Source organism: Callithrix jacchus, chromosome 2 (genome assembly GCF_049354715.1).
Source record: "Callithrix jacchus isolate 240 chromosome 2, calJac240_pri, whole genome shotgun sequence".
Classification (NCBI taxonomy): domain Eukaryota; kingdom Metazoa; phylum Chordata; class Mammalia; order Primates; family Cebidae; genus Callithrix; species Callithrix jacchus.
Window position 1 is genome coordinate 11,056,183 of NC_133503.1, and position 11,749 is coordinate 11,067,931.

At 54.3% G+C, this 11,749-nt stretch overlaps 1 protein-coding gene and 1 long non-coding RNA gene across 2 annotated transcripts; one reads left to right on the forward strand and one right to left on the reverse strand.

The window, feature by feature from the left end:
• Positions 1-3,827: 3,827 nt before the first annotated feature.
• LOC144580157 (uncharacterized) lies at positions 3,828-10,254 on the reverse strand. The gene is made up of 3 exons (XR_013529204.1): positions 9,074-10,254; positions 5,312-5,461; positions 3,828-5,017 (listed from the first exon to the last, which is right to left on the reverse strand). It is a non-coding gene; the product is annotated as an uncharacterized LOC144580157 (long non-coding RNA).
• Positions 9,410-10,981, forward strand: HSPB1 (heat shock protein family B (small) member 1). The gene is made up of 3 exons (XM_002743949.6): positions 9,410-9,813; positions 10,497-10,560; positions 10,672-10,981. Exons 1-3 carry the CDS (start codon positions 9,450-9,452, stop codon positions 10,859-10,861), a joined length of 618 nt encoding a protein of 205 aa, XP_002743995.1. The 5' UTR covers positions 9,410-9,449; the 3' UTR covers positions 10,862-10,981.
• The last annotated feature ends 768 nt before the right edge of the window (positions 10,982-11,749 follow it).

Consider the following 11,749-nt stretch of genomic DNA (forward strand, 5'->3'; position numbering starts at 1 on the left):
ACTTTCTCTGGGGCTGAGCCAGCGAGGTTGGGGCTGGTTCAACTGCAGTTGGCTGAGGCCTGCGGAGGGCGTGGCTAGCGTGGTCAAGGCCTTGGGCGCCTTGAAAGGAAGTGGGGTAGTCTTGGGGCTGCTGCTGAGCACCCCAGATTTGGGGGCCAGAGGTGAGGGGAGGAACCAACTGATGGAGGACTCCCCAGACTTTACAGTGAGCAATGAAGAAGAGAGGGGCTATGACCTGCCCCCTCCCCAGTCCTCCCACCCCATGCCAAGGAGACTTCTGGGAAATCTAGGGCTAGAATTGTCCTCTTTAACCCAGAAAAAACACCCCTGGCAGCTCAGCACCCTGGATGCTGGAGCCAGCCCATAGACTGTCAGAGAACAGCTGGGCAAGGGGGCACATGGGAGCTGCCACTCAGCCATGGCCCCCCTTGCCCACGTTGGTTGTCCAGTGGGTGGGGGCAGAGTGCAGCCTCCCAGAGGAAAGGCACCCAGTTAGGGCTGAAGGAAATACGCCCCCGAGCCCTGGGAGGCCCACAGGCCTCCCTGAACCATTTGGAAAATCCCCCTTTCTGGATTGAGAATATCGAGGTCTGAGACCCTTACCAGCTTTGTGACCCCAGAGCCATTCTGACCCTCAGTTTTCTCATCTCAAAAATGAGACTCCTAGCTGGACACCATGGCTCATGCCTGTAATCCCAGGTACTCTGGAGACTAAGGTAGGAGGATTGCTTGAGGCCAGGAGTTCGAGACCAGCCTGAGCAACATGGTAAAACCCCAATCTCTACAAAAAAATTGTAAAATTGGCTGGGTGTGGTGACATGTGCTTGTAGTCCCAGCTACTCAGGAGGCTGAGCAAGGAGGATCATGTGAGCCCAGGACATTAAGGCTGCAGTGAGCTATGAGTGCACCACTGTACTCCAGCCTGGGCAACAGAATGGGAACCCTATCTATTAAAAATAAAAAAGAAAGAAAGAAAGGAAAAAGGAGGCTCACGCCTTGTAATCCCAGAACCTTGGGAGGCTGAGGTGGGTGAATCATTTGAGGTCAGGAATTTGAGACCAGCCTGGCCAACATAGTGAAACTCCACCTCTACTAAAAATACAAAAAATACAGGGCATGGTGGTGGGCACCTGTCATCCCAGCTACTCAGGAGGCTGAGGCAGGAGAATTGCTTGAACCCAGGAGGTGGAGGTTGCAGTGAGCCGAGATTTCGCCACTGCACTCCAGCCTGGCGATAGAGCAAGACTCTGTCTCAAAAAAAAAAAAAAAAAAAAAAAAAAAGAATAAAAATTTTGGCCAGGTGCCATGGTTCATGCCTCTAAGCCCAGCACTTTGGGAGGCAGAGGTGGGCAGATCACAAGGTCAGGAGTTTGAGACCAACCTGACCAACACGGTGAAACCCCGTCTCTAGTAAAAATACAAAAATTAGCTGGGAGTGGTGGCCAGTGCCTACAATCCCAGCTACTCGGGAGGCTGAGGCAGGAGAATCACTTGAATCCAGAAGGCGGAGGTTGCAGGGAGCTGAGATCACACCACTGCACTCCAGCCTGGTGGTAGAGCGAGACTCCATCTCAAAAAAAAAATGTTTTTTTTAAAGGAAAGGAAGAAAAAGAGACTGTGATAGGATACTTTGACACTCTATAAGGCACATATAACTGGATAATTATTATTATTATTTTTTTTTTTTGAGACAGAGTTTCACTGTTGTTACCCAGGCTGGAGTGCAATGGCACGATCTTGGCTCACCGCAACCTCCACCTTCTGGGTTCAGGAGGCGTTGCAGTGAGCCGAGATCGCACCGCTGCACTCCAGCCTGAGCAGCAGAGCAAGACTCCGTCTCAAAAAGAAAAGAACTGAGCCCTTGAAGATGAGTGTGAATTCTGAGGGAGTGAGCAGAGTGTGTGGGTTTGTACCTTGAGTTGCACAATCTCTCCTGGCTGGGGCAGCAGGGACAGATCCAGTCTGCCCTGGTTTCAGGCAAGATGAAGGGAGCTCGTGTCTACAAAGGGCTGGCAGATCCCATGGAGAGCGTGGCTGGGCCTGGTGGAGCCACACCTGAAAGTGTTTATAACCACCCACACCTGACAGCTCCCTCTGGGGTGGGGCACCCTGTGCTCCCTTCTGGGCCAAGATGAGCAGGCAGAAGCAGAGGAGGGTCCTGCCTGGCTCCTGACCTCACCTGACTATTATACAGCTGGGGATGGGTGGGGATGGGTGGGGCTGGGAGCGCTGGGGAGCAAAGGCCTGCGGCTTTCTGACGCTAAATCCCATGGGGTGTCAACCATGAGCTCACAGGGTTCATTAACAATGACACAGCCAGGGAGGTGGGGTAGAAGGCGGGGGTCCTGTCTGCCTCCCACCCTTGGCTCCCGAGAGCCCCAGGAGTTCAGAGGCCTTTCCAGGGGTGACCTCAGATTCATGGTCCAGCCCGGGCTCGTCCCTGAGGAGGAGCAGGTGGGTAAGACAGAGGCATCTACGATGGGCGCAGTGGCTCATGCCTGTAATCCCAGTGCATTGAGAGGTCTAGGCGGGAAGAGCGCCTGGGGCCAGGAGTTCAAGACCAGCCCGGGCAACACGGTGCGACCCCTGTCTCTACAGAAAATTTAAAAATTAGCCAAATATGGTGGCACACATCTGTAGTTCCAAGTACTCAGGAGGCTGAGGCAGGAGGATGACTTGAGCCCAGGAGGGCAACGCTGCAATAAGCTACGATCACTGTGCTGCACTCCAGCCTGGGCAGTGGTGCCAAGACCCTATGCAAGCAAAAGAAAAAGAAAGAAAGGGACAGAGAGAGGGGAGGGAGGGAGGGAGGGAGGGAGGGAGGGAAGAGAAGGAAAAAAGGAAGGAAGGAAGGGAGGAAGGAAGGAAGGGAGGGAGGAAGGGAGGAAGGAAGGAAGGGAGGAAGGGAGGGAGGGAGGGAAGAGAAGGAAGGAAGGGAGGGAGGGAAGAGAAGGAAGGGAAGGGAAGGAAAAAAGGAAGGAAGGAAGGGAGGAAGGAAGGAAGGGAGGAAGGAAGGAAGGGAGGGAGGAAGGGAGGAAGGGAGGGAGGGAGGGAAGAGAAGGAAGGAAGGGAAGGGAAGGAAAAAAGGAAGGAAGGAAGGAAGGGAGGGAGGGAGGAAGGGAGGGAGGGAAGAGAAGGAAGGGAGGGAGGGAAGAGAAGGAAGGGAGGGAGGGAAGAGAAGGAAGGAAGGGAAGGGAAGGAAAGAAGGAAGGGAAGGGAAGGAAAAAAGGAAGGAAGGAAGGGAGGAAGGAAGGAAGGGAGGGAGGAAGGGAGGAAGGGAGGGAGGGAGGGAGGGAAGAGAAGGAAGGAAGGGAAGGGAAGGAAAAAAGGAAGGAAGGAAGGGAGGAAGGAAGGAAGGGAGGGAGGGAGGGAGGGAGGGAAGAGAAGGAAGGAAGGGAAGGGAAGGAAAAAAGGAAGGAAGGAAGGGAGGGAGGGAGGGAGGGAGGAAGGGAGGGAGGGAAGAGAAGGAAGGGAGGGAGGGAAGAGAAGGAAGGAAGGGAAGGGAAGGAAAAAAGGAAGGAAGGAAGGGAGGGAGGGAGGGAGGAAGGGAGGGAGGGAAGAGAAGGAAGGGAGGGAGGGAGGGAGGGAAGAGAAGGAAGGAAGGGAAGGGAAGGGAAGGAAAAAAGGAAAGGAGGAAGGAAGGGAGGGAGGGAGGGAGGGAGGAAGGGAGGAAGAGAGGGAGGGAAGAGAAGGAGGGGAGGGGAGGGGAGGGGAGGGGAGGGGAGGGAAGGGAAGGGAAGGGAAGGGAAGGGAAGGGAAGGGAAGGGAAGGGAAGGGAAGGGAAGGGAAAGGGGAAGGAAGGAAGGGAGGGAGGGAGGGAAGAAAAGAAAAATAATAAGGCCAGGTGCAGTGGCTCACGCCTATAATCCCAGCACTTTGAGAGGCTGAGGTGGATGGATCACCTGAGGCCAAGAGTTCAAGACCAGCCTAGTCAACATGCTGAAACTCTGTCTCTACTAAAAATACAAAAATTAGCTGGGCATGGTGGTGGGCACCTCTAGTTACAGCTTCTCAGGAGGCTGAGGCAGAAGAATCATTTGAACCGTGAAGGTGGAGGTTGCAGTGAGCCAAGATCGTACTCCAGCCTGTGCGACAGAGTGAGACTCTGTCTCAAAAAAAGAGAGAGAGCCGGGCCCAGTGGCTCACACCTATAATCCCAGCACTTTGGGACGCCGAGGCGGGTGGATCACAAGGTCAAGAGATCGAGACCATCTTGGTCAATATGGTGAAACCCCGTTTCTACTAAAAATACAAAAAAATTAGCTGGGCATGGTGGCACACGCCTGTAGTCCCACCTACTTGGGAGGCTGAGGCAGGAGAATTGCTTGAACCCAGGAGGCAGAGGTTGCGATGAGCCAAGATCACGCCATTGCACTCTAGCCTGGGTAACAAGAGCGAAACTCCATCTCAAAAAAAAAAGAGAGAGAGAGAGGCATTTATGAGCTCTCTCTCAAAAAGGAAACTGAGTGCCGGGCGTGGTGGCTGACGCCTGTAATCCAAGCACTTTGGAGGCCAAGGCGGGTGGATCACTTGAGGTTGGGAGTTCAAGACCAGCCTGACCAACATGGTAAAACCTCGTCTTAAATAAAAAAATAAAATAAAGGAAACTGAGACTCAGAAAGGGCCTAGGACTTGCTGCTACCCCCAGGAGTGGCCTGGAGTCTGCCTGGATTCTGGGCCTGGGCAGGGCAAGAATTGAGTGACCTTGTCTCCCCATAGAACTGGCAGGAGTGAAGCCTCAGCCCCAGGATAGGGGCAGCAAGTACACTGGGACAGAAGAAGTGGAAGGCCCTGGGTACTAGAGAGGCAGAAGGCCACTTCTGAGTGCTTTCCTGGAGACAGCAGAAAGCCATTTAATCTCTGTGCACAGCGGTTTCTTTGTCTAAAAACCAGGGATAACAGGGCCAGGCGTGGTGGCTCACACCTGTAATCCCAGGACTTTGGGAGGCCGTGGTGGGAGCATCACTTGACGTCAGGAGTTCGAGACCAGCCTGGCCAACATGGTGAAATCCTGTCTCTATGAAAAATATAAAAATTAGCCAGGCATTGTGGCAGGTGCCTATTAATCCCCACTACTTGGGAGGCTGAGGCAGGAGAATCACTTGAACCCGGGAGGCGGAGGTTGCAGTGAACCGAGATCACGCCATTGCACTCCAGCCTGAGCAAGAGAGACTCTGGCTCAAACAAACAAACAGGGATCACAGGACCAGGACCTAAGTCAGGGGAGAAGGAAGGCTAGCATGGCCCCGCATGCCTTTGAAGACGGGAGAGAGGGACTGTCAGCGTTGTGGCGGGAACCTAGGGGCAGCACCTTCCCTCCAAGCTGGGAGATGGGGGCCAGGATCCCGTCAGTGTTCAGATGGATGAGGTGGGGCAGGGGGCAAGCTCCAGGCTCTAAGCAAGTTTGTGCGCACTCTACTGCTCGGCGCCCTGGCTCCCTCTCTGATATGGGCATCAAAACCTACAGAAAGGGAAACAGAAACAGAGGCCTGGAGTAAGGAGGGGAAGTCTCCAGAATAATAATTATAATAATACAGTATGTCCAGACTAATTCAAGTTCCTGGCCCGTGGTTTTTTTTGTGTTTTTTTTTTTTTGAGACAGTTTCGCTCTTGTTACCCACACTAGAGTGCAATGGCGCAATCTCGGCTCACCGCAACCTCTGCCTCCTGGGTTCAGGCAATTCTCCTGCCTCAGCCTCCCGAGTAGCTGGGATTACAGGCATGTGCCACCGTGCCCAGCTAATTTTTTGTATTTTTAGTAGAGACGGGGTTTCACCATGTTGACCAGGATGGTCTCAAACTCCTGACCTTGTGATCCGCCCACCTCGGCCTCCCAAAGTGCTGGGATTACAGGCGTGAGCCACCACGCCCTGCTGTTATTTCTTTTTCTGTTTTGAGATGGAGTTTCGCTGTGTTGCCCAGGCAGGAGCACAATGGCGTGATCTCCGCCCACTACAACTTCCGCCTTCTGGGTTCAAGCGATTCTCCTGCCTCAGCCTCCCGAGTAGCTGGGATTACAGGCGTGCACCACCATGCCCGGCTAATTTTCTGTATTTTCATCATGTTGCCCAGGCTGGTCTCGAACTCCTGATCAGCAGAGGTGATCGGCCCACCTCGGCCTCCCAAAGTGCTGGGATTACAGGTGTGAGCCACCGCACCCAGCCAAATTTTTGTTGTTGTTGTTATATGGAAGAGGGCTTTCTATGTCGCCCAGGCTGGCCTCCAATGCGTAACCTCACCCCCTTATTTGCCAGGACAACAGGCCTGAGACACTAAGTCTCCCTTTTTTTTTTTTTTGAGACAGATCATGTCACCCAGGCTGGAATGCTGCAGTGGCCCAATCTTGGCTCACTGTAACCTCATGCCTCAGCCTCCTCAGTAGCTGGGATTACATGTGCCCACCACCACACCCGGCTAATTTTTGGTATTTTTAGTAGAGACAGGGTTTCACCATGTTGGCCAGGCTGGTCTTGAACTCCTGAACCCAGGCAATAAGCCCACCTCGGCCTCTGAAAGTGCTGGGATTACAGGTATGAGCCACTGTACCTGGCCAACCAGTGCTTCTTTTTTTTTTTTTTTTTTTTTTTTTTTTTTGGAGACAGAGTTTTGCTCTTGTTGCCCAGGCTGGAGCGCTCAGCTCACCACAAACTCCACCTCCCAGGTTCAAGCAATTCTTCTGCCTCAGCCTCCAGAGTAGCTGGGATTACAGGCATGTGCCACCATGCCCAGCTTATTTTGTATTCTAAGTAGACGGGGTTTCTCCACGTTGGTCAGGCTGGTCTCGAACTCCTGACCTCAGGTGATCCACCAGCCTCAGCTTCCCAAAGGGCTGGGATTACAAGTGTGAGCCACCTCGCCCCGCCAACCAGTGCTTCTTAAAGAAAGACAGATATAGTGGGAGACGTGACTGTAACCTTCCTCCTGACCCCTCTGCGACTTCAGAGTTCTGATCTGGGCCAGCCCCACTGTTAGGAGCTGGGGGAAAATGGCCAAACCCCAGCAATTCTCCTTCCCCTTCTCTCTTCAATCCTAGGCAGACAATAACAACTAATAATTATGATGACCTAGGCTCTGGGCTAAAGCCTTCACCTGCATTAGGTCACTGAATTCTCAGGCCAACCCAGTACAGTCATGAGTCACTTAACAACGGAGCCACATTCAGAAATGCCTTGTTTGGCAATTTCATCGTTGTGGGAACACCTCGGAGTGCACTTAGGTCCTAAGCCGTCCGGTTTAGCCTCCCCCTCCTAGGTTACAAACCTCTACAGCACATGACTGCACCACATATTAGAGGTGGCTGCAACATGATGGTAAGTAGCAGCGTTTCTAAACACAGAAGACAGCCGCGCGGTGGCTCACACCTGTCAGCCCACCACTTTGGGAGGCCAAGGCAGGTGGATTACTTGAGGTTAGGGGTTCCAGACCAGCCTGGCCAACATGGTGAAACCCTGTCTTTACTAAAAGTACAAAAATTAGGTGGTGTCGTGGCACATGTCTGTAGTCTGAGCTACTCGGGAGGCTGAGGCAGGAGAATCGCTTGAACCCAGGAGGCAGAGGTTGCAGTGAGCCGAGATTGGGCCACTGCACTCCAGCCTGGGTGACAGAGGGAGACTCCATCTCAAAAAAATTACAAATAAACATAGAAGACGTACAGTAAGAACACAGTGGTAGGGCGTAGTGGCTCATGCCTGTAATCCCAGGACTTTGGGAGGCTGAGGCAGGTGGATCACCTCAGGTCAGAAGTTCGAGACCAATTTGACCAACATGGAGAAAACCCATCTCTACTAAAAACACAAAATTAGCCAGGCATGGTGGCTCATGCCTGTAATCCCAGCTACTCAGGAGGCTGAGGCAGGAGAATCATTTGAACCCTTGAGGCAGAGGTTGCGGTGAGCTGAGATCCTGCTTATGCATTCCAGACTGGGTATGCAAAAGAGCAAAACTCCATCTCAAATTTAAAAAATATAAATCAACAAAACCACAGTAATATAATTTTTTGTTTTGTTTTTTGAAACAGGGTGGGCCAGGTGTGGTGGCTCATGCCTGTAATCCAAGCACTTTGGAGGCCAAGGCGGGCGGATCACCTGAGGTCGGGAGATCAAGACCAGCCTGATCAACATGGTGAAACCCCCTCTTAAGAAAAAAAAAAAGGAAAAGAAACAGGGTCTTGTTCTGTTATGCAGACTGGAGTGCAGTGGCACAATCAGGCTCACTGCAGCCTCCTGGGCTCAAATGATCCTCCCACCTCAGCCTTCTGAGTAGCTGGAACTACAGATGCACGCCACCATCCCCAGCTAATTTGTTTTGAATTTTAGTAGAAATGGGGTCTCACTGTGTTGCCCAGGCTGGTCACAAATTCCTTGCTTCAAGTAATCCTCCCACCTTAACCTCCCAAAGCCCACACACCTTGCAACCACACAGATTGTCAGATTCCTTTTTTTTTTTTTTTTTTTTTTGAGATGGAGTTTCGCTCTTGTTACCCAGACTGGAGTGCAATGGCACGATCTCGGCTCACTGCAACCTCCGCCTCCTGGGTTCAAGCAATTCTCCTGCCTCAGCCTCCCGAGTAGCTGGGACTACAGGCACGCACCACCATGCCCAGCTAATATTTGTATTTTTAGTAGGGACGGGGTTTCACCTTGTTGACCAGGATGGTCTCGATCTCTTGACCTCGTGATCCACCCGCCTCGGCCTCCCAAAGTGCTGGGATTATAGGCGTGAGCCACCACGCCCAGCCATCCAGCTAATTTTTAAACATTTTTTGGTAGAGGTGAGGTCTCACCATGTTGCCCAGAATGGTCTCAAACTCCCGGCCTCAAGGGATCCATCCTTCCTGCCTTGGCCTCCCAAAGTGCCGATTACAGGCATGAGCCATGCACCCAGCCCCTTTTTATTTTTTTGAGACAGGGCCTTGCTCTGTTGCCTAGGCTGGAGTGCGGCGGTGAGAACATAGCTCACTACAGCCTCGAACTCCTGGACTCAAGCACCAGACTGCTTTACATCACATTCCACACACAGCCTTGTGGTTCCAACCCTGCCTCTGCCACTTCCCAGCTGTTTGCCCCAGCCCAACCTGTCTGGCGCTGTCCTGCTTAACAAAAGGACTGGCCTGGCCGCCGGCCACACCCGCCAGCGCTGAAGCACCAGGGCCTCCGAGTGCCCTAGTGTGGCACGTCTCCAGCGTCGCACTCTCGAACTCATTTGTTTTCCTTAACGAGAGAAGGTTCCAGATTGGGGCAGAACCCTCTTCGCCCCGCCCACGGCCCCCTGAACTCTGCGGATGGGGGGGAGGGGTGCATGGGGAGAGGCGGTCCCAAACGGGTCATTTCCATTAATAGAGACCTCAAACACCGCCTGCTAAAAATACCCAACCGGAGGCACATAAAAGCGCGACCCAGCACCGCGGCCCGCACTTCTCCGAGCAGACGTCCCGGGCAGAGCCAGCCAGCATGACCGAGCGCCGCGTCCCCTTCTCGCTCCTGCGGAGCCCCAGCTGGGACCCCTTCCGCGACTGGTACCCGCACAACCGTCTCTTCGACCAGGCATTCGGGATGCCCCGGCTGCCCGAGGAGTGGTCGCAGTGGTTCGGCACCAGCAGCTGGCCGGGCTACGTGCGCCCCCTGCCCCCCGCCGCGGTCGAGGGCCCCGCAGTGGCCGCGCCCGCCTACAGCCGCGCGCTCAGCCGGCAGCTCAGCAGCGGGGTCTCGGAGATCCGGCACACGGCGGACCGCTGGCGCGTGTCCCTGGACGTCAACCACTTCGCCCCCGAGGAGCTGACGGTCAAGACCAAGGATGGCGTGGTGGAGATCACCGGTGAGCACCCCCTGGCCCTGCAGGGGAGGGGAGGAGGCTAGCGGGGAGGGCGGGGCCCGGGGGTGCGGTTGAAACCCCGGGCCTGGGGAGTTAAAAGTTAGCCCAGCACCGGGAAAAACGGGATCCGTCCGTGATTCCCCTGCTCAGGAATCGGGAGTGCAGGTCGCTTCTAAGGTCGCTTTCTGCTCTGTTATCTCAGCGCCTTGGGAGGCGGAGGCCAGGAGTTCAAGACTAGCCTGGGCAATATAGCGAGACCTCCCCCCCTACCAACTACAAGAAAATTAAAAAGCAACCAAAAATGTTTTAAAAGATCATCGGTGAAGAAATGCTTCTTTCCACGGAACTCTCTCCCCACCCGCAGCCCCATCCGCAGATAAGCGGGTCCCCTGGCGTGGTCCCTGTCCCTAGCCGCGCGAGGGGCGTGCGTGCTCCTCCCAGTGCGCCTGCGCGTTGCTCCCTCCGCCCCTCGGCACCCTGCTCCGTTCCTCCCAAAACTCTTACTCGAACTTTCCGGAAGTTTCTGAGAGCCCGGACAGGCCGGCACGCCCCCACCCCCAGTCTCCTCTGTTAATCCCTGCCAGCCTGCAGTCCTGGCTGCCTCCAAGCTGGAGGTGGGGCCTCTGGCCTGGCGGGGCCGAGAGTCGGTCCCCTTTCCCTCATTCTGATTTTCCTGTCCCCCGAAGGCAAGCACGAGGAGCGGCAGGATGAGCACGGATTCATCTCCCGCTGCTTCACCCGGAAATACTCGTGAGTCCTGCCGCCAGGTCGGGGTGGGTGGGTGCCGGGGGCTAGGGAGGAGGGCACAGGGACCCACCCGAAGTGTAATGTAACGTTCACATTCCCTCTCTGCACGTCCAGGCTGCCCCCTGGTGTGGACCCCACCCAGGTCTCCTCCTCCCTGTCCCCTGAGGGCACACTGACCGTTGAGGCCCCCATGCCCAAGCCAGCCACACAGTCCAACGAGATCACCATCCCTGTCACCTTCGAGTCGCGGGCCCAGCTTGGGGGCCCAGAAGCTGCGAAATCTGACCAGTCTGCAGCCAAGTAAAAGCCTTAGCCCGGATGCCCACCCGTGCCGCCGCCACTGGCCATGCCTCCCCCCCCACCTGTGTGTTCTTTTGATACGTTTATTTGTTTTTCTCAAATAAAGTTTGAAGCAACCCACCTGTCACTGGCTCAGACCCTGGTGTTTGTGGAAGGAAGCTTCGGGCACCTGCCATTCCCTGGCTTACACTAGCCACCTTTGCTCAGGGTGTGCTGGGTGCACAGCCCCGTGCTGGGCCATGTGGGTACTCCCGTGTAGGTTGCTAGGCACAGGCTAATTCACATCCATAAAGACAGAGAGGTCCTATTGCCCGGCATTGTGGCTCAGACCTGCAATACCAGCACTTTGGTAAGTTGAGGCAGGAGGATTGCTTGAAGCTGAGAGTTCAAGACCAGCCTGGACAACACAGTGAGACCCTATCTCTTAAAAATAAAAAGCCAGTTGCAGTGGCTCATGCCTGTAATCCCAGCACTTTGGGAGGCTGAGGGGAGCAGGTCATGAGGTCAGGAGTTCGAGACCAGCCTGACCAACATGCTGAAACCCCATCTCTACCAAAAATACAAAAATTAGCCAGGCGTAGTAGCATATGCCTGTAATGTCAGCTACTCAGGAGGCTAAGACAGGAGAATCACTTGAACCTGGGAGGCAGAGGTTGTGGTGAGCCGAGATTGTGCCACTGCACTCCAGCCTGGGTGACAGAGCAAGACTGTCTCAAAAAAAAAAAATAATAAAATAACAGAAATAAAAATTAGCCAGGGGTGTTATTGCACACCTGTAGTCCCAGCTACTCAGGAGACTGAGGCTGGAAGATTGCTTGAGCCCAGGAGTTGAAGCGTGCAGTGAGCTAAGATTGTGCCTTTGCATTCCAGCCTGGGCAACAGAGCAAGATCG